The following is an 18691-nucleotide window of genomic DNA, read 5'->3' as shown; positions in this document are numbered from 1 at the left end:
TTGATAACGCTTTACGCAAAATATATTTATTAAAAAATAATATTTTTTTTTTTCAGCTGAAGCTGAATTCAACAGGATAGTGGTCGGAGATTTGGTACGTCAGGGGTTGATCTTCGTAGATAATGTCTTTCGTTTGGAAGACCTCTTCGAAGTCGAAAACTTGCGCTTCTTGAAGTTTTAAAATGTTAGAAAAAAAATTCGAGAAGAAAAAATTTTCGAGAAAAAATTTTTCGAGAAAAAAAATTTTCGAGAAAAAGAATTTTCGAGAAAAAAATTTGAGAAAAAAAAATTTCGAGAAAAAAATTCGAGAAAAAAATTTCGAGAAGATCAAACTTTTGCCTGTGCCAATATTCTCCTGAATCGTCTCTCCATACAGCACGATATGATCATACGCGGCGTCCGTATCTTTGGCCGTTGTATCCGCGTCGAAGTCGATCAGGAATTTGCTCTAGAATATAGTAAATTCTTCCAGCGCCTTCTCCTCTTTCCCAAGAGAGAAACAAAAAGTAAGACTTAGTAGTTGCTGACCTTGGGGTCCTTGTAGAGCTGCAAAGCTTCCGGGTCTTTAACATAATGTAAATCCGCGTTCATGTCGCCCGCAATGATGCAGTCCTTCACCTCCGGGTGACGGTCGCGTGCCATTTCAAACACAAGTTTCAGGTTGTCGATTTCGTCCTCCGTAGTCATATCCTTTCAAAAAGAGCTTGAGAAGAAAATAATGCATTCTTAGCTCGACAGCCTGTGTAAAAAACCTGAGTCAGGGTCTGAAAGATTCTCAATGAAAAGCCGCGTAGTATTTTTAAATTAGCGAAGCCGCTTTGCGGCTTCGTTTTTAAAAAAGCCGCTCCGCGGCTTTTCATTGAAGATCTTTCAGACCCTGACTCAGGATTATCACACAGGTTGCTGAGCTCAAAATGCATTAAATTTTGATTTTAAAATATCAAAAATAATTTCAGAAGATTTCTAAAAAGCTCTTGCCTTGACTCCCGTCTCAGGTTTGATATGACAGGAGATGACGATGAACCTCTGCGTGGGATAAGACTTGGCATCTTTGCCCGTTCGCTGAAGCACGACAACTCCAGGCGGCCTCTTCGCGCACGTTCGCCGAAAGAAATAACAAGCCAACCTGGTGGAAAATTATTTTCGCGAACGCTCCCTCAAAGAGATTATCTTCGTCTTCGAAATCAAACGAGTCGATTAATTTGAATTTGTTACGGTCCCAGCCGAATCCGAATTGCTCCTTTGAAATTGTCGTCCCTTTCAACGAGTTTCAAATTAACTTCCCCTCTAGACGCCATAGATAAGAAACTATAAAGCTAGAACATTAACTGTCTGTTAGACTTTTCTCCCTCAGACCATTTTAATCGATTTTATTCCTGTAGTTAATTAACAAGAATCTTTATAAACATTATTTTTTCCCCAAAAAGGGGTCCTTCCCTCGAAATTTCTCGCTCTCTAGAGTTGTCTTTCTAGAGCTTAATCATCCCAAAATGAGCACCGTAAGACCTTTTCTCCTTATAAAATTTGGCACCCAATTAAAACTTGATATTCAATGATACCTAGAGTCTTTTTTTGAATTTTTCGATACCCGTGACTGGGTCATGTGATCTCAAAAGTAACCCGAACATTGAAACTCTTCCTTGTCTCTCACCCACGTGATAGTCATACTTGTCCTCTTCCTCGTTCAGTGCAGAAATCAGCTCAGGGAAGGCCTCCCCGCTTGCATCCCGAATCTCCTGTATCGTAAAAACATCGTAGCGCGTCAAAATCTTCACTAGAATTTCCTTGACAGGTTCTTTCTTCATCTTTTCTTTGCCAAAGACTTGGATGTTGAAGGAACCAAAGAGGGTGTGAGCATTTTGAGACTTGCGGCTCTTCTTCTTCAAACTCTTCGATCGTCGCTTCGAAATTGGACTGGCACAGTCTTCCCTGTATCGTCCCCACTAAAGGGTGGAAATTAACGGCCGAAGAGGGGGCGCTTAAAAATTTTATCGTGGCGCTGGGACTATCGGCCTTTTTCAGATAATTCCCATATCTTCAGTTTTTTTTCTTGATGACGGAAGCAATTTTTAACATTCACGTTTGGAGAATTGAAACTTACGTAGAGTTTAATGGCGTAATTATTGTTCTCCAAGAACTCTTCGACATTTGTCTCTCTACCGCTGCGGGTCAACATTATTCTTTGTTTTCATCATTTGGAAAATGATGATTTTTGATGATTATCTTATCAGTTCAAGCTTTTTTTTGTAACGGACCCATCCGCCTCGATCTGGAAGGCAAATGGAAAGCTCTCATTTTCGGAAATTTGTTCGAAACCTTCATGAGATGCGAAGAGCACGGTTTTGGACGTTTGGGCCTTGACGAAAATCCGAGAGAAGGTCGAGAATGTTAAATCGTCTTTTTATAAGTTATGAAACCAGCTCATGAGAAATCTAAGCGGTAAATATTTGTGCTTAACTTGACCTGGAATTTCTTCGCTGAATTCTATTTCGATCAAATATCCATCTTGTATCAACTCGTTTCCCGACTGAAAAAGGGACTTATTTTTTTCAGAAGGGGGTAAAACCTTGAGACGAAGAAAACAAAGTGCCCTCCTTTCATCTGCTTCGACATACGGATCTTCACAGGTCCTCTGAGTGTGCATTTTCGAGTGGCTACTTCCTTGCGTTTTGCATGCCATTCCCTTCGTAAAGTTCAGATCCTCTGGGTCCGTTTCTTGCGATGCTTCGCTTTCGAAGATCTCGATGGATTTGCGTTTTTCATTTCTATTTTCCCTTTGGCCATCATTTTCGTGTTCCACTTCATCTTCCTCTTCTGATAGTTCTAAATACTATTGTGTTTACTTCCGGTAGATCATCATTAAATATTTTGCAAGTCGTCAATCAATTAAAAAAATGACCGTTCAAAAACATTATCACTAAAACCAAGTTATTTGGTTCGGTTTAGAAGCAGCTGGTAATCCAAAATTTTATGAAATGGCGATTCTTATCAATTTGGAATGGATCATTCCAAATGGTATAAAATCGACGTCGAATTGAAATTCAAATTATTTTCCAAATGAAACAATTTCATTTATGAATTCTCCACCATTGTCTGAAATGAAAAATAAGAATTCTTTTATGAAAAAATGAAACTTGACTTCTCTAAGGGATCAGGTGACTATTAAATTGAATAAAATCACTTCTATTTTACATGAGTTACAGTATTGAGTCCTCTCGCTATTTAATCGCTGTAAGGAATAACCGGCCCCGGTTTCATGCAAGTTTTCAGGTAGTACATTTGGTATTATGTAAAAGAAGTACCTTGGGAAACCAAATCTTCCTGCGAATATTCCTCCTCCAAATCGGAAAAGTCTTCCTCTGACAGCTCCCACTCCGGATCCGAGTCTCCCATTTTACGCTTCGTTTAACGAAAAGGACAAAATAATAGCCTTACGGAACTTCAATTATCAATTCCGCTGCGCTAAGCAGATTCAGCGCTACTAGACATATCCCTCCTGTGTGTAACAACTGACTCACAGCTCAGGCTCTGCTAAACGCGCCTTAGATTTTTTTATAACTCGGTAAATATAGACTCAATCAATTTTTTTCTACAGTACATTTGTTTTATATTTGACGGTAGATGTCTTTTGAAGGCTCGGCGACCTGATTCAGAGTATGAAGGCTTTTTTAAAAACGGCTTTTTTAAAAACGAAGCCGCATAGCGGTTTCGCCAAAATTTTAAAATAGATTTATAAAATAATTTTGCGAATCCGATACGCGGCTTCGATCTTAAAAAAGCCGCTGCGCGGCTTTTCAATAAAGATCTTTCAAATCCTGACTCAGGTTTTCTTCGCAGGTTGACAAGCCCAGGCTAAACCAAAATTCCTCAAGCATTACAGTTTTTTTCCATCTTAAGAGGCCTTTTGAGATTACAAGGGCTGAGGAAAAGTCCTCTTAAGTTGGAAATTTTCGAGTCGAATCAGGTATACATATTTTAAAAATTTGAATTTTTTAAAAACCCCATATTTTTGCTTCCTAATGCGTCCGAAGGTTAAATTAGCTGAAAAAGTTGATAACAGGAAGTTTTGACCAAGAAAAATCAATACTTATGCCAAAATTGGCTCGGATCTGGGTTTGGGTTTCAGCATCGGATACAGACATCGAATTTGAAAAGAGAATTATTCGGCGCATTTTTTTCGGAAAATTTTAGCCTACCGGCCAAAAACCCTAACCCTAACCTAACCCTACCCGGCAATATAATAGCTGTGCACCATACATGGTGCATCTAGTAATCCTCAAAGTAAGGCTGTTTCCTAACCCTAACCCTAACTGAGACTAACCGTAAGGGGGCCTCAGGGGGCCTAAGCTTATCGATGAATTGCCCTACAGTTTCTTTCTTTTTAAATATCAAAAGCACTTTGCTGAAAGAGCTGATTCTTTGACCAGTGATCCACAGGTGGTGCACCTTGGCTGGCCAAGGTAAAGAGAAATTTTCTTAAATTTAATAAAATTATCATGAAAGTGGAATTTTTCAGGGTGACAAAATTAGCCAAATTGACGCAAAAGTCCTCTTAAGTTGGGGCCTCTTAAGATGGAAAAAACTGTAGTTCAAAAGGTCAAGCTTCGTTAAAAATTTTAACTTAAAAGTAAAGGGAGGTTATCCTAGCTTACAATCATATGTCAAGCAGGATAAAAATGAATATCAAACGGTTACCCTGAGTGTGAAAACTATAAACACAAATAAACGTGTTTGTTTATTCGTTTTTGCTCCAGGAAAGACCCGAGATCTTCAAATTTGCGCTAAGAAAAAAGAGAGAGAAGAGTTTTTGCGAAAAATGCGTCTTTGGGGCGTTATGGGATTGATTTTGGGTGGCTCAGTTGAGGCAAGCCTGAATCGCAAAACAAGGCCGAACATTATTTACATGCTGATGGATGATATGGGATGGGGCGACTTGGGTGTGAACGGCAATTTGCACCGGGAAACACCCAATATCGACGAATTGGCTAGATCTGGTGTCGTTTTTACCGACTTCTATTCAGGTAATGATGCTTTTTACGGGATAAGAAGCTTAGACATACCTAACTAAATTGTCAGAAAGAAGACCTATTAAAAGAAAGTTTTGTGGGTTCTTTCAAAGGACCACAATTATTTGGCTTTCACTTTTTTTTAACATAGACACGTAGATAGGAAATACAAACAGACAACATTTTTGCCCAGCAAAGGCGTTTTGTCGTATTCTACGAGATAACATCGATTTGCGGGATATTTCGGGATTATACGGTTACTTGACTTCATACCGTAAAATCTTGTGGATCATGTCAATGACGAAGGTGCCGTGTAAAATACTGTGAGAAAGGTGCCAATTGGGGACAAAGATTTTGATTATTTCTTAGTCTCAGAGTCACGGAGTTCAAACTTTGAACTTCGAATGCTATTCAATTCAAAGTATATTCAGCTGCGCCACTATGTTCTCCAAGCCGAGCATCCCTACTCACAGGTCGACTACCTGTCCGAAACGGTTTCTACACTGACAATGCCAAGATGCGAAACGGATACACTCCCCAGAACATCGTCGGCGGCATTGCCGATGAAGAAATCTTACTTTCCGAGCTTTTGCAGAAAAGTGGCTACCGAACTGGACTCGTTGGAAAGTGGCATTTGGGGCACCGAGAACAGTATCTCCCACTAAAGCACGGATTTGACTACTGGTTCGGAGCTCCTAATTGTCATTTCGGACCGTATGATGACAAGCACACGCCAAATATTCCGGTTTTTGAGAATGAAGATATGATCGGCAGATATTATGAGGAAATTCCAATTGACAGAAATCGCGGACGATCTAATTTCACCAATAATCTGAGGTAAAAGATAGCCATCTAAAAGGAAGAAATATCTTTTCAGGGACAAAGCATTCGAATTTATTCAAAAATCAGTCGATGACCAGCAACCATTCTTCCTTTTCTTCACGCCAGATTCCTCGCATGCCCCGGTTTATTCCTCTCTAGCTTTTGCCGGACAATCGCGTCGTGGAAAAATAGGCGAAGCTATCATGGAGCTAGACTGGACTGTTGGAAATATAATGGAGCTCGTCAAATCTCTCGGGATCATCGAAGAAACCATCATTGTCTTTTCAAGCGACAATGGTGGCGCATGTGTAGGGCCTGTCGAACAATGTGGCTCGAACGGACCTCTTCTCTGTTGCAAACAAACAACTTTTGATGGAGGAATGAGGGTTCCCGGAATTCTTTCATGGCCTGGCACCGTGGAGCCAAATCAAGTTAACAATGATGTCTCCGGATTGATGGACTTGTTTACTACTGGACTTCATCTTGCTGGAGTTCCTGTTCCCGAAGATAGAATCATAGATGGCAAAAATTTGTTGGATCTAGTCAAGGTAAAGCCCCTGATATTGTCAATATCATATTGATCATTCCATGATCTTTTTAGCTCAAAAATCACCGAAAACCTAGAGATTCAACAACAGGGACTCACTTCTTTTACCGAGGAGACACTCTCGGGGCAGTTCGCCATGGAGACTACAAAGTAACCATTTTGACTACTGGTATTCGATCTTAGCTTACATTCCCTAGATGCATGTTTACACATGGTCAGGCGCAACGACAAGTTCACAATGGCACTTTTGTCGTGGCCAAAATGTGCCGAATGTGACAACAGAAGCTCAAACCGACCATTCTATGGCTCCCGTTATTTATAATATCGGACAGGATCCTAGTGAGAAGCTGCCTCTCCCTGTTAAATCCGCTGAGTACCAACAACAACGACCGATTATAGAAAAGATTATTGCCGAACATCAGTAAGCCCTGACTTCCCTATCTCCTTATTCATCCTCTAGAAAATCTCTTGTTCTTGGAAAGCCACAACTCAACTACTGCGACGATTCTGTCATGCACTGGGCGCCTCCTGGCTGCGAAAAGCTCGGCAAATGCCTACCCATTCCTCCAAGTAATTACGCAAAATGCTACTGGGATCATTAGAAAAATATATATCTTTATTTGTGGTACATGTTGTAAAGAGATTACCAGTGGCTAAAACCGAGACGCTTCTTAGCAATGTGAAGAGGCTTGACTAGTCTTTCTTTCGTCGCGTTTGCACGTGATGCTCTAGAATTGAACGAATTAAAAACTGTTGAACGAGTTGATGTTACCTGTTAGGCATTTGGTTGCCTCCAAGATCAGCAGTCATGTAGGAAGGTCTGAGTCCTCCGATGCCTTCGAATTTCGGCCCACGGCCGCCGCCGTTTCCAGTGTCGGCCACTCGCTGCAGGGCATAAGGATTGCGCTCCTTCTCAATTGCTTCGTCGATCACTTCTTTAGCGTATTTTTGGAATATGGACTCGTCCTCGACGTTTTTCATGATAATTCCACGGTCAAAGTTCAAGTCAGTCTAAGAATCAAGTGAGTTTGGAATCAAGGAAGAGAGTGAATTGGCTTACCTCACGAATTGCTTTTTCGCTCTCGATCTTGTCCTTGGCAACTACTTTATTAAAGTCCAAAACCTTGCGAGCAGCCTTTCGGCGCTTCTCGGCACGGGCACACTCTGCCTCGTGCCATTTTCGGTCCTCGGCGAACTTTTCCAAACCTTCGACGCGCTCCTTTTCAAGACGTTCTTGGCGCTCGTCCTCGTGCTCCTTCATTTTTTGCTGGACGTTCGCAAAGATTTCGAGTACGTCCTGTCGATGCTTTCGCTCCTTGGCCTCGATTTTAGCGTCTTCTTCGGCTGTCTTCTGCGCGAGCACTTGCTGGAAGTGCGCACCTTGTGCTCGCTCAGTCTCCGCCTTGATTCGCAAGAAGTTGGCCTCGTTCTTGTTCGTTTTCTCTTCGTCGCGCGCCCACTCGGCAGCAAGCTTTTCTTTCTTGATGTTGTCCACTCGCACCTTGTAGTCCTTGAAGATGCTGACCTCACGGGTTTCAGCTTCTTCGATAGCTTTTGCTCGCTTGAGGAGTTTCTTTTTTTCTTCCAAGTGAGCTGAAATCAAAGTTTAAAAAACAGATCGGTGAGGTTATTTCACTCACCAAAATATGTATCCATCATCTCTTTCTTTTTAAGAGCGAGTCTCTCTTGCTTGACCTCATTTTCCTTGTGGTACGCAGCGAGGTCATTCTTGATCAGCTCAGCTTCGACAAGTTTTTCGTCCTCAAGAGCCTGCTCAGCTGCCTGTTTTCGAGCGTATTGGCCAAGTTGGTACTTTTGCGTTTCTTTCCTGGCAACACGTCGAGTCAGTTCATTTCGGGCCTCGACGTCTTTCGCTGCGAGGATTTCTTCAAGGGTGGCTTCCAAATCAATTCGCTCCTAAAAAAAAACAGTTAGCCGCAATTCCTCAGACATACTTTGTTACCTTTTGATTTCGAGCGGCCTGTCGTCTTTTCTTGAGCGCAAGTTGAGCTTCTCTTTCTTTGAGAACCTCGGTGAGGATAAGTGCGCCGTGGAACTGTTTCACTCGGTCGGTTTTGTTGAAGGTGAGTCGCCTGGCGTGCTCGATTGCTTTGCGCCGCTTTTCGGCCTGGTAGATACCTTCCTTGATATCTTCCTGGTGGCGGATCTCGGCTTCGCGCTCTTCTCTGAGCTTCTTCGCTTCCAGCTTCGCCTTGTGCTGGCCGGCGATTGTGTTGCTCCAAGTGCTGACCTGAAATTTGGAAATCAAGGAGGATCGAAAATTGAAAAGTTACCTGTTTACGGGAGAGCTCCTTCAGACGTTGCTTTTCCTTCTCCTTTGCTTCCAGTTCCTTTCGCTGAACTTCCTTGGCCGTCAGCGAAGACTGGATGCGATCAAATTCCTTCTGCTGAAGAATCTTCACGCCACGCATGGAAGTCTGCACAGTCTGACACTTGCCGAATAACTCGGGATCGAAGCTCTCCTCGTTGGACTGCGCTCCGCCACGAGGCCCGCGGCGCCCGTACTCGATAAAATTCGCATGCTGCACCGTCGCCATCGCAAAACTCAAAACTGACGAGTTGGAGGCAAAACAACTCGTGCTCAAGGCATGTTCTAGAGATTTTTTCTTCTAAATTTTTCTCAAACTTTTCCTCAACAAAACTCATTTTTTTTTTTATTTCTTGCAGTAATTGTTTCTTTTATTCGAAGTTTATCAATTCTCAGTAAAAATATTTGGCTTTATCGTTGAAAATTCCAAGCTCGGAAAATGGATCCCATCGTGCGTATGCTTCGAGTCCATAAAAAGCTTCATCAATGCTGCATTTTCATCCTCTTTTTGATCTTCTCCAGGCAAGTCATAGTAATAATCCCCACCTTCTTCTGGAACCTCACTTTTAAATTCAACATAAATTTCCATATTTCTTTACAACTTACTAAAGAAAAGGGTTGAAAGCAGCCATCGCCGTCGAAATAATCGTTAGAAACAGTAATTTTTTCATCAGATACAATTTCTAAGGTGATGCTTAAAGAACGGCAGACGAATTTAAATAGCAATTGCTCATTGAATATTTACAATATCATTTCGCAGATGAAAAGGCATCACGGATTGCTGCCAGTATGCTGAATCTCATTTAATATACAACGGCAATATAACGTTATTCAGTACACAATGAGAATAAACACTCGAGCCTCGAGTCTTGAGGGGTCAATAATTGAAATCGTTGACATTGAGAATAAAAATGAATAAACAGCGATTAATTTGAAATGCGTCGAATGTTACATTCAGTGACTGAAGCTGCCTCTCTGTATTGCAATCTGAAGAATATTCCAAACTGACAGAAAGATGTAAAAGCTGCTTTTTTAGATATATATCGTATATGTGTATATTTGAAGTCACAAAAATAAAAGAAAGAGAGAAATATGTTTTTGTTGCCATAGAATTGAATTCACCTAGACCTCCCTGAAACAGGCAAAGATGAGAGGCCCAGACAGATGCAATTCTTTATCGTTTTCGCCTGAACAACGAATGAAGGTCAAGGATTTCACCAATCAATCGGATGCGTTGGAGCAATAGCCTCAATCAATCGGTTGTATCGATAGTGCAGTCTGCATTTTAGGAAGAGTTTAAATTCATCTTTTGTAAGGCACGCGACATCAGTGCTGTGGTCTGGAATGAGCGGGTATTTTCCGTAGCCGGTTGCGGGGCAGTTCCAGGTGTAGAGGCGCTGGAATCGATCATAAATCACGGCTAGATCGCCGATAGCAGAAATGTCGCTGTCTGGCTTTGCCGCAAGTTCTGTATATTCGTGGAATATGTAATCGATTTCTATATAGACTTATAGAGTTCGCACGACTAAAGTAAAGAATACCGTCAATTGTTTTGCCGTGAAATTGCAGAGAGAGTTTAGAACATGGCTTAGTTATCTTTCCCGTGCCTTTCGTTGGATCCAGCATCCTCTCTTCCGTGTTCTCCAAAAACCTGTCGAGACCAGTTTTATTCATTTCGGAAAATGTGTCTTCCAATACGCCAGAATCATAAATCAATTGTAATCGCCGCTCAAGCTCATCAAGGATGGCTATGTTCGCTTGTTCTTCGGTCCAGGGAACGCAGCCCCAGTCTTGTGACTCCACAAAGCCTGTCTTGCACACGCAATGACCTGCAGAAGCATCGTATTCGGCATTCCAATCCGTGCAGATGATAGATGGATCGTTACATGCCTCTGCTTTTAAGTTCAAAAATCATAAAAATTCGAATTTAGAAATTCTTTAAAAAATTCTTCAACTTATCCTGTTATCGTTTCTCTCGTTGTATTTCCTCTTCTGAACCATAGCTCAGTTCCAGTGCCAGCTGGCTGAGCTTCGGTTAAAGTTGTCTCATCCGACACAACTGTAGCCGCTTTTCGAGAACGCTGTCCACCAGAACAACTCGTCCAATCTTTACCCCAATGAACATAATTGTCTTCGGGAAGTCGACAGTCGCCAAGGATAGAGCGCTCAAGATGAGATAACTTATAATTAAAATTTCATCAATTTACCGTGAATCCAGACGCACATCCACATCTTCCATGGGCCTCCTCCCAACTGTGTAGCCTCTGACCACGATCACAAACGCAAGCGCCATTTTCAAGCACAGTGCCTCTTATCTCGCAAGAATCGACGCAGGAGTTTCCATCGCTACTTATTGCCATGCCGGAAGGGCACTCGCAGAGTGAATCGTCATTACTGCTCAAAGTAGCGTTCCCACCACAAGTGCACTGCCCATTCAACTCGGTCGCGTGGGGCCCTTGGCATTGAATACACGGAACTTGGATGTTTGACGACTCGTCAGAATTATCCAGCCACCCGTCAGAACACTCACAGACGAACGATCCTTCTGTGTTGATACAAGTTTGTGTTGATTTGCAATCATTGAGAGTTCGATCGGCACATTCGTCGACGTCCCTGCATATGAGGTCGAGCTTTTCACCAACAGTCACTCGTCCATCGGAATTTCTCAAATCATTTTCGTATCCCTGTTCGCATGAGCACATGGCTGTAGGAAGACCATCGAATAAGCTCGTGACGCAGAGTTGTCTATAGGAGCATTCAACATTCAAGCATGGGAATTTATCCACGCATTTTCGATCAACAGCTGTATTTTCAAAGAATTGATCACTTCCCGTTTGCTTCATCCAAGTCCCGCCAATATTCTGGTAGGAGTCGTAGTTGCTATCGCAGAGGCATTCGGCTGTATCTGCAGTTATTGGAGCACAGGCGGAATCAGGAATGCCGGAGCAATCGTAGTCGCTGCAGACATCAATGCGCTCGCAAGTGACGCCATCTTTGCCGACAACGGCAGAAGCGCTGGAGTTGGAAGGAAAGTAGTCGGGGTAGCACTCGCATGTAGCAACGATTTCGCCGTTGACTTGACTCATTTCGCATTGAGAATAGTCCGGACAGGGACCTTGTTCTTGCTCAAGCTTATCGCATGCTAGTAAAAATTAGAAAAATCAGATTTGTGTTCCTTACGCAAAAGCTTCTTGCAGGCAAAATCATACGAAACGCCATCTATGATCGTTGGCGGGTCAAACTCCACAAGCTCGTAGGACAACTCCTCCAAACACTCACAGTTTCCTTGGAGTGTTACGTTGTTGACTAGGGCGAGGTTCTCACATGAAGCAAAGAACGGTTCAAAGCAGTCAGCAAAGGTGGAACAGGTTACATCAGTTATCGAGTTACCTGCCGCCAAACTAAGTGGCAGAAGGCTCTAAAAAGACGCTTTATGGTTAGGTGTAATGGTAGAAAAATCAACCCCACGATCACCTCTTCTAAACATCTTATTTGAAGAATTAGAATCTCTGGGTCGTGGCGATCATTATGATACCAAATTCATCGAAATCCGACTTGGTTTTCGGCATAAATGTACCATTTGAAGTCCAAAAAAGAGCACTAGAAATTTTCTAGCGCCCGGAAAGGGATGAATACTCCAGCCTATCAGTACGTTCCTAATTCAAGATTGTAGAGCAGGCTCCATTCTACCAGAATCTGTCATCAGAAGTTGTGAACAGGGGCTCTAGTGAGAACCAGCGCCCGAGGAAGCTCAAAAAATTGGGCAAAATCAAGGCCAAATTTGGCTCCCGTGAACTCAGACTAACGATTTCGCCTCAATTTTGCATCGTTTTTCGAGCTTCTTCGGGCGATGGTTCTCACAAGAGCCTCTGTTCACAACATCTGAGAATAGATTCTGATAGAATTGAATATGCTCTACAATCTGAAACTAGGCATGTACTGATAGGCTGGAGTATTCATCCCTTTCCGGGCGCTAGAAGATTTCTAGTGCTCATTTTTGGACTTCAAATGGTACCTTTATGCCGAAAACCAAGTCGGATTTCGATGGATTTGGTATCAAAATGATCGCCGCGACCTATAGATTCTTATTCTGCATCAAAAAAGATGTTTAGAAAAGGCGATCATTGGGTCGATTTTTCTACCATTACACCAATTTATGGTTCATAAAAGAGGCATAGAATTTTTGGTGGTTTCTCTTTTTCAGTATTAATTTACCCTTCTACCCATTTGACGGGTACAAAAAGCACGAACTCTTGATAAAAAAATCTCTAATGAAATGTGCAAGTGCGAGGAGCGTTATCTTTTTACTGCTGATAAGTGAAGAGTCATGAAGATTTAGCGTTCATAAACATCATCGAATTAAAAATAATAACTTACGGCCAGCCTCATTCTCTTTTATCTTCAACACCGACTGATCGTCCTCTCCGGAAAAAGTAAGCATGTTACGACTACGATGCAATTAAGCCTGTCATTTTAAAAAATTAAGATGCTAAATTTTGATCGATCCATTTTCAATCGCGCTATGAGGAAAATAATGAGACACATGTTTAAAAGTAGTACTTCTTTTTTATTCCAGAATGATTGATCAAACTTTTAGTTCTTCAAAAATAAGAAGATTCTTTGTTGATTTCACGGATTTCTTTCAAGCAAAGGCTTTTACTGGATCGTCAACAGAATAGAAATTGTCTACCAATATGTACTTGCTGTTTTGATCAGTTCCTGAGAGTGGATTTTGAAACTGATAATTTCTCCAAGGTCACTCTTCTCGTCGAGCATCCAGTGTCGATGTAAGCAACAGGAACGAGACCAAGATTCCCTTTAGTATCGAATCCCTCGACCCAGTGATCGTTGATTCTGTTGATGATTAGCAGCGTATCTGAGACATCATCATATATAAATATCGCTATTCTGTCTGTTTGAGAAACCTCCAGCCTCGAAGGATAACTGGTTTGCTGATTTTGTCTCGTATTTGAACAAAGCTGGACATTCAAGAATATCGTCTTCTTCCGCGATGTAGCTGATAATTTATTATAAACTAGAATTTGGTCTGGAATTTTACTTTTGCGGGACTAATCCTCTTTCGCCCGTCTCGTTCTCCGCCATGTGCCAGACAGAGCCTCTTTGATGGATTTTCAGTCTAAAATAAAATGTCAACATAGTTGTCTCCAACCCCGAGTTTTCCATGAAAAAATTCTACATATACCTACTTGGATCCTCTGGTGATGCTCAGCTCGTGATGATTCCGTCGCTGGAAATCGTACAGAGCATATGCAGAGTTTGAACTATCCGCGAATGGAACTTTGAAAGGTTAGCTGGATGGAAAGGAATGAGAAATGATTTTACTTTTCTGACTCGGATCAGAGGAAATTGCTCGGGAAATTGTGAGCTCGGTGTTGTGGACATTATCGTACTCGCTAAATATTCAACTTACTACAGTGTAGTTGGAAATTATTTATTTGGAAGCATTGGTTTTGTTACCTTATCGGTCTTTCTCTGGACATGGAAGTTATATTGATTTGATTCAAACAGTCTCTCTTTTTTACGCACTTTTTTCTGACTGGTGAACCTTTCCTTGGCCTGACGATATCCATTTCAGTTTTCTTTCTGAGGCTGTCAAGCTTTTGGCAGCTCGTCATGCGTTTTTCCTCTCTCCCCAGAGAATCAATTGCTTACATTCCTTTTCGAATGATACCCTTTTTTCGAAATTGATAAACATAAGGCTCAAAATAGTGGGAACACCAGCAGTGGCCAGGGAGAGGCGATTCTACTCATATGCAATTTCCACTTATGCGTAACAAAAATGACATGATCCAGATGCATATCACATGCAGCCGCACTTCTGATCTCTGTCCCGGAAGCAGCTGGATACAGAATTCACGCCTTAGGCACCTTTGAGTAGGCCGTCAGGGCGACAGCTGGAACGCATTGGAAGCCTTATCAGACCTTGGCGCCAGTGCTGACTGTCCGACAATTTCGATGAATCAGTGGCTCCAAGCGCGATCTCTCTCTAGCGCTGCGTAACAGCTTCCCTTCTAGATATAAATACGAGTTTCTCGAGAATACTCGCATCATCAGACGAAAAGACAAAGAAAATCACTATCCAAAAAAGAATGACAAACCAAGTCTTCTTCAATCAACCAGAGAGTCCCTTCCTCCAGCAAATCTTCGAAGCAAAGTACACAGTAAACAAAACGTTACGAAAATCGGCAAACGGTGTCATTTACGCGGCGACAGATAATTTCACGAAGGAGCAATTGGTCCTGAAGCAAATTGCGAAGCGACCAGATGACATCCTGAAAAATCGACTCTCCATGGAAATTCAACTCCACGAGGCTGCGTCTCGAGCGTGCCCGGAAAACATCGCAGAATTTTACGAATACTACGAGAGGAATCAGTCGGCCATCGCGAACTATGGTAAGCAAATGTCTAAATTTTCTGCTGAAATGATAAGAGTAATGAATAAAACTCCCTAACTCGTAATTTCAGTGATTGCAATGGAGCGGCCAAAGAACTCGATCGATATCTTTCAATTCATTTCGCGTTTCGGTCGAATGAGTGCACTACATGGGCAGTGGGTGATGGCTCAATTAGTCCATACAGTGCTCAAGCTGAAACAAGCCGGAGTATGCCATCACGACATCAAAGATGAAAACATTCTCATCAGCTTGACCGACTTCAAGGTCAAACTCATCGATTTTGGCTGCGCGAAGGTCCATTCTACTCAACCGGTAAGACTCAATTCATTTCAACAGGACACTTATTCCTTTCTTCAGCAAAAACGATTCTGTGGAACTGAACTCTTCTTTCCTCCAGAATTCTTCCGCCTCAAGCGATACTTCCAGGACCGTGTCACAGTCTGGCAGCTCGGCTGCGTCTTGTTCATCATCCTCATCGGGAAACTCCCATTCACGACCAAAGACGATGTCGCTCGAAATTTATGGATCGCGAACCGACCAGAACTTCGCGCAATTCACCCTGCTGCTGCTGACCTTATCTCTTCAATGCTTCACCCGGACCAGATCAAGCGAATTCGACTCGAAGACATCTTTTCTCATCCATTTTGGTCGACCAAGTTTTGAATCAAACACTTCCTGTATATTTGCTGTAAATTATCTTATAGAATAGATATCGCCTTTGTCCGAAAGAAAATTCATTTCCTGTTTATTATTCGTCATAAAAAACTCAAAAGCAAAAAGGACCGCAGCGACTGTCAACCCACCAAGCTTAATGACTTAACCTTGGGATTATCGCATATCAACGAGAATAAAGAAATTTGCGAAAAAATGCTGAACTCTTGTAAAAAGTACAAATTAAGTTTCGAATAAAAGAGAGGATGAGTAGTGCAGGTAGAGAGTATGAACGTGAAGAAAATACAATTCTTTGGTCGAGGTATGGAAAGAGTCTAATCCAGGCGGAATAAATTTACGGAACTATAGATGGGCGCCTTGGAACTCGTGCTCCCATATGTGTGGAGATGGAGTCAGGTAGGAAAAAACCTCAAGAATCATAGCCTCCTGATGAGATGATAATTTAAGACATCGTAACAGAGGGTGTGAGAGTAATAATGGAAATATCCAGTGTCTAACGGATAGGGACTAGATTTATGCTGTTATTTAATGTAACAGGAAAATTTATCTCTTTCTCGATGGGATTCTACGACGTATATTCCACGGTTCTTTCAGCACTAAATAGCCCTCATAAAAGCGTGACTCGCAGACAGAACCTTGCTTTATAAAGGAAAGTCCAGAAATAAGAGAGTTAGATAAAATTAACAATTTTTTGACTGGACCGATCGAGCCCTGCCCAGAAGACACATTCGATTATTGGGCACCATGGTCTTCTTGTTCAATAACATGCGGTGGCGAAGGCAAGAGGTCGAGAAAGAGATACTGTGCTACTGAAGATTTCAAGCAGAACTTGATGTTTTCTGGGGTAAAGTTCTGTGGGGAAAATCCTGGAACTCAATGGGAACCGTGTTTCACGCCTCAGTGCCAGCGATTTGTCGATTCAATACAACATGAGCCTTATCGAACACGGTAGCATTCATCAGATCATCGATCGTTAATTATTTTAATTCATCAGAGATCCGAATCGTAAAGTTGTTATCCTCACTACTACAACATCAACTACTACCACGACGACAACAACTACTACAACAACGACTACTACAGAGGCATCAACAAGTAGTTTCCTTGAAGAATCGACGCTACCTCCCGTAGAATATGGCTCGAGTGCTGTTAGGAATTTTATTCTATTCTTTATTCTTCCTCTGCTTCTTCTCCTCTTTATCCTCGGTAAAGTACAAAAGGAAGGCGGTACTTTACTTCTATATAGGTCTCTTGAGCGCATTATGCGGGACAAAAGCACAGCGAATGAAGTGGCATCAGAGAAGGCGAGATTTCTGTCGAGTGATCACCTGCAAATATTGCAAAATTAATTCGTATCTTCATCCAGACTCTCCGGGCTCACATCCAAAGATCGAAGAAGTTTTCATTCTGCCAGAAGATCATGAACAACTGGCAGCAGAAAAGCGCCCCTCGCTACTGGAAAAGATTAATTTCAAGCGGCCCACGATGGAGAGTTTGAAGCTTCCAAAATATTCAAGCATCAGGGAGGGGGTCGACTAGATACATCCTAAAGTATGTCAGACTCAAGTTGACTCATGTATGAGAGGAGGGAGAAATGCCTCGTCGAGGAATTCTTGGGACTCTTCGACGGCGCAGTGTGGCACAATGACGCTTGATCCTGACATAGACAGGCCGATAGAAGATGTGGAAATGTATCGAGAACCTGATTCCCGTCTCTTTCACCCTCTGGATGATGTTCAAAAAGTGCAAGCAGAAATAAACATTATGGAAAAAGAGGATTATGATGCTGCATCAGAGTATAGGTAAAACAGCTCAGCGACTGTTGCTTTGTAATCATTAAGTTATCCAGCTGGAAATCCTTTCCACGAGAATACGATTATCATGACAGCAGAGCCAGATCTAGCCGGTGAACTTGAATAATCTTCAGCAACTAAATTCCACTAGGGCACAGTTGGACGCCGTCGGTTCCAGAAACGACTGGAAACATTCTACCAACTCCGCCTGTCGTGAAAAAAGAGACACCTAAAACCGATACACCGGAATGTCCATCTGCGGAATCAACATCTGCGCAAGTCACTGAACCAGTAACGCAGTTTTTTCATTTATAAAAACATAAATTACTTATAAGGTCGTCAATGATGATTCCAGTAGGCAATGTCCATCTACGCTAATGAATGCTAATGAAGGCGAACTCGTTAAAGATTCCTTGAGCGTTGACAACGATCTCGAAGATGATGACGACGAAAACTCAGAGATTGTGCGCATAATGAATCGCCCAGCCTCTAAACAGGTATCATCAAGTCTAAAAAAGGCGGTATTATTAATAGCTACAGCTGAGCGTTGATCAAATGAGCTCTGTCTGCACGGGAATGTCATCCAGACGAAAGTCATTTCTGACGAAGGAGATAGATGCTCTGGCGAATTTCCCGAAGCTTGGAGTCCCGCTAAAGATCAAGAACTCTTTCAAAAAACTTGGGGGTCTTTTCAAAAATAGGAAGAAAGAGACGGTCATAGATGAGGTAAGAGTACTTTGTTTTTTTTTTCGAGAATATATACTATATACTTCCCAGGGAGAATTTATACCAGTGGAAAAGCAAGAGCCAAGTGATGTCGAAAGTGGTCTCGCTTACTACACCCCTCCAGACGGCGTTCACCCTGATGGTAGGATTTGTACACTTGAGCTAAACAAATCTTGTTTATTTTAGAAGTCTTAGCGCCAGGCATCCCAGACGAATTCTTAGACGACTTTGCCGTGCTACACAACATCGAAGGCGAAGAAGATGACAAATTTATCCCTGATGACAGGGAGGTTATCCTGGACGAAGTCCTGAGCGAAGCAAGCGAACCCCAGACAAAGAAAGCGAACCTATAGCATCGAAAGGCTGAAGAAATTTTGTAG

The 18691-nt window shown here is 42.1% G+C and overlaps 9 protein-coding genes across 9 annotated transcripts; 4 read left to right on the top strand and 5 right to left on the bottom strand.

The window, feature by feature from the left end:
- Positions 1-52: 52 nt before the first annotated feature.
- LOC145701598 (uncharacterized) lies at positions 53-3468 on the bottom strand. Its single transcript, XM_081778809.1, has 9 exons — positions 3303-3468; positions 2567-2823; positions 2464-2527; positions 2256-2397; positions 2102-2156; positions 1635-1943; positions 529-690; positions 328-448; positions 53-168 (listed from the first exon to the last, which is right to left on the bottom strand). Exons 1-9 carry the CDS (start codon positions 3391-3393, stop codon positions 53-55), a joined length of 1317 nt encoding a protein of 438 aa, XP_081634935.1. The 5' UTR covers positions 3394-3468.
- A 1277-nt stretch (positions 3469-4745) lies between these two features.
- Positions 4746-6994, top strand: LOC145705821 (N-acetylgalactosamine-6-sulfatase-like). Its single transcript, XM_081783318.1, has 6 exons — positions 4746-5021; positions 5438-5843; positions 5884-6376; positions 6430-6525; positions 6573-6796; positions 6836-6994. The coding sequence occupies exons 1-6, from the start codon at positions 4817-4819 to the stop codon at positions 6975-6977; spliced, it is 1566 nt and encodes a 521-aa protein (XP_081639444.1). The 5' UTR covers positions 4746-4816; the 3' UTR covers positions 6978-6994.
- On the bottom strand, positions 6974-8963 carry LOC145705820 (cilia- and flagella- associated protein 210-like). Its single transcript, XM_081783317.1, has 6 exons — positions 8670-8963; positions 8339-8626; positions 8016-8292; positions 7436-7968; positions 7148-7386; positions 6974-7103 (listed from the first exon to the last, which is right to left on the bottom strand). Exons 1-6 carry the CDS (start codon positions 8931-8933, stop codon positions 7019-7021), a joined length of 1686 nt encoding a protein of 561 aa, XP_081639443.1. The 5' UTR covers positions 8934-8963; the 3' UTR covers positions 6974-7018.
- Positions 8964-9743: 780 nt separating this feature from the next.
- On the bottom strand, positions 9744-10593 carry LOC145703881 (uncharacterized). Its single transcript, XM_081781279.1, has 2 exons — positions 10246-10593; positions 9744-10202 (listed from the first exon to the last, which is right to left on the bottom strand). Exons 1-2 carry the CDS (start codon positions 10376-10378, stop codon positions 9919-9921), a joined length of 417 nt encoding a protein of 138 aa, XP_081637405.1. The 5' UTR covers positions 10379-10593; the 3' UTR covers positions 9744-9918.
- A 66-nt stretch (positions 10594-10659) lies between these two features.
- LOC145701597 (uncharacterized) lies at positions 10660-13128 on the bottom strand. Its single transcript, XM_081778808.1, has 4 exons — positions 13082-13128; positions 11885-12122; positions 10912-11846; positions 10660-10869 (listed from the first exon to the last, which is right to left on the bottom strand). Exons 1-4 carry the CDS (start codon positions 13091-13093, stop codon positions 10660-10662), a joined length of 1395 nt encoding a protein of 464 aa, XP_081634934.1. The 5' UTR covers positions 13094-13128.
- A 288-nt stretch (positions 13129-13416) lies between these two features.
- Positions 13417-14205, bottom strand: LOC145701596 (SH2/SH3 adapter protein dreadlocks-like). The gene is made up of 6 exons (XM_081778807.1): positions 14183-14205; positions 14048-14118; positions 13912-14002; positions 13764-13841; positions 13630-13721; positions 13417-13580 (listed from the first exon to the last, which is right to left on the bottom strand). Exons 1-6 carry the CDS (start codon positions 14203-14205, stop codon positions 13417-13419), a joined length of 519 nt encoding a protein of 172 aa, XP_081634933.1.
- A 591-nt stretch (positions 14206-14796) lies between these two features.
- On the top strand, positions 14797-15840 carry LOC145705823 (serine/threonine-protein kinase prk-2-like). The gene is made up of 3 exons (XM_081783320.1): positions 14797-15118; positions 15191-15432; positions 15478-15840. Exons 1-3 carry the CDS (start codon positions 14815-14817, stop codon positions 15781-15783), a joined length of 852 nt encoding a protein of 283 aa, XP_081639446.1. The 5' UTR covers positions 14797-14814; the 3' UTR covers positions 15784-15840.
- A 132-nt stretch (positions 15841-15972) lies between these two features.
- LOC145705827 (A disintegrin and metalloproteinase with thrombospondin motifs 8-like) lies at positions 15973-16416 on the top strand. The gene is made up of 3 exons (XM_081783324.1): positions 15973-16093; positions 16141-16188; positions 16240-16416. Exons 1-3 carry the CDS (start codon positions 16038-16040, stop codon positions 16301-16303), a joined length of 168 nt encoding a protein of 55 aa, XP_081639450.1. The 5' UTR covers positions 15973-16037; the 3' UTR covers positions 16304-16416.
- Positions 16417-16504: 88 nt separating this feature from the next.
- LOC145701595 (uncharacterized) lies at positions 16505-18664 on the top strand. Its single transcript, XM_081778805.1, has 9 exons — positions 16505-16740; positions 16787-16998; positions 17039-17594; positions 17634-17698; positions 17737-17876; positions 17921-18082; positions 18126-18311; positions 18363-18453; positions 18498-18664. The coding sequence occupies exons 3-9, from the start codon at positions 17371-17373 to the stop codon at positions 18662-18664; spliced, it is 1035 nt and encodes a 344-aa protein (XP_081634931.1). The 5' UTR covers positions 16505-16740; positions 16787-16998; positions 17039-17370.
- The last annotated feature ends 27 nt before the right edge of the window (positions 18665-18691 follow it).

Source organism: Oikopleura dioica, chromosome PAR, assembly GCF_907165135.1.
Source record: "Oikopleura dioica chromosome PAR, OKI2018_I68_1.0, whole genome shotgun sequence".
In the NCBI taxonomy this organism is placed as follows: domain Eukaryota; kingdom Metazoa; phylum Chordata; class Appendicularia; order Copelata; family Oikopleuridae; genus Oikopleura; species Oikopleura dioica.
Note: the sequence above shows the minus strand (reverse complement) of the source record. Positions and strands in the feature narration are given on the sequence as shown.

Bases quoted from the DNA above. Each gene is read 5' to 3' on its own strand.
- LOC145705823 (XM_081783320.1), top strand. From the start codon at position 14,815: ATGACAAACCAAGTCTTCTTCAATCAACCAGAGAGTCCCTTCCTCCAG. The intron at 15,119-15,190 runs GTAAGCAAATGT...TCGTAATTTCAG, and splicing joins GTCGGCCATCGCGAACTATG to TGATTGCAATGGAGCGGCCA. The intron at 15,433-15,477 runs GTAAGACTCAAT...TCCTTTCTTCAG, and splicing joins AGGTCCATTCTACTCAACCG to CAAAAACGATTCTGTGGAAC.
- LOC145705827 (XM_081783324.1), top strand. From the start codon at position 16,038: ATGAGTAGTGCAGGTAGAGAGTATGAACGTGAAGAAAATACAATTCTT. The intron at 16,094-16,140 runs GTATGGAAAGAG...ACGGAACTATAG, and splicing joins AATACAATTCTTTGGTCGAG to ATGGGCGCCTTGGAACTCGT. The intron at 16,189-16,239 runs GTAGGAAAAAAC...TGATAATTTAAG, and splicing joins ATGTGTGGAGATGGAGTCAG to ACATCGTAACAGAGGGTGTG.
- LOC145701595 (XM_081778805.1), top strand. From the start codon at position 17,371: ATGAGAGGAGGGAGAAATGCCTCGTCGAGGAATTCTTGGGACTCTTCG. The intron at 17,877-17,920 runs GTAACGCAGTTT...ATTACTTATAAG, and splicing joins CTGCGCAAGTCACTGAACCA to GTCGTCAATGATGATTCCAG. The intron at 18,454-18,497 runs GTAGGATTTGTA...TGTTTATTTTAG, and splicing joins AGACGGCGTTCACCCTGATG to AAGTCTTAGCGCCAGGCATC.
- LOC145701598 (XM_081778809.1), bottom strand. From the start codon at position 3,393: ATGGGAGACTCGGATCCGGAGTGGGAGCTGTCAGAGGAAGACTTTTCC. The intron at 2,528-2,566 runs GTTTTACCCCCT...TCCCTTTTTCAG, and splicing joins TTTGTTTTCTTCGTCTCAAG to TCGGGAAACGAGTTGATACA. The intron at 2,398-2,463 runs GTCAAGTTAAGC...ACTTATAAAAAG, and splicing joins ATTCAGCGAAGAAATTCCAG to ACGATTTAACATTCTCGACC.
- LOC145703881 (XM_081781279.1), bottom strand. From the start codon at position 10,378: ATGAATAAAACTGGTCTCGACAGGTTTTTGGAGAACACGGAAGAGAGG. The intron at 10,203-10,245 runs GTATTCTTTACT...AAGTCTATATAG, and splicing joins TCACGGCAAAACAATTGACG to AAATCGATTACATATTCCAC.
- LOC145701596 (XM_081778807.1), bottom strand. From the start codon at position 14,205: ATGTCCAGAGAAAGACCGATAAG. The intron at 14,119-14,182 runs GTAACAAAACCA...TTGAATATTTAG, and splicing joins TCCAGAGAAAGACCGATAAG to CGAGTACGATAATGTCCACA. The intron at 13,722-13,763 runs GTAAAATTCCAG...ATAAATTATCAG, and splicing joins AGAGGATTAGTCCCGCAAAA to CTACATCGCGGAAGAAGACG.
- LOC145705820 (XM_081783317.1), bottom strand. From the start codon at position 8,933: ATGGCGACGGTGCAGCATGCGAATTTTATCGAGTACGGGCGCCGCGGG. The intron at 7,387-7,435 runs GTAAGCCAATTC...CTTGATTCTTAG, and splicing joins GCGAAAAAGCAATTCGTGAG to ACTGACTTGAACTTTGACCG. The intron at 7,104-7,147 runs GTAACATCAACT...GTTCAATTCTAG, and splicing joins GGCAACCAAATGCCTAACAG to AGCATCACGTGCAAACGCGA.
- LOC145701597 (XM_081778808.1), bottom strand. The intron at 11,847-11,884 runs GTAAGGAACACA...AATTTTTACTAG, and splicing joins TGCCTGCAAGAAGCTTTTGC to CATGCGATAAGCTTGAGCAA. The intron at 10,870-10,911 runs GTAAATTGATGA...TCTCATCTTGAG, and splicing joins GATGTGCGTCTGGATTCACG to CGCTCTATCCTTGGCGACTG.
- LOC145705821 (XM_081783318.1), top strand. From the start codon at position 4,817: ATGCGTCTTTGGGGCGTTATGGGATTGATTTTGGGTGGCTCAGTTGAG. The intron at 6,377-6,429 runs GTAAAGCCCCTG...TGATCTTTTTAG, and splicing joins ATTTGTTGGATCTAGTCAAG to CTCAAAAATCACCGAAAACC. The intron at 6,797-6,835 runs GTAAGCCCTGAC...TTCATCCTCTAG, and splicing joins AAGATTATTGCCGAACATCA to AAAATCTCTTGTTCTTGGAA.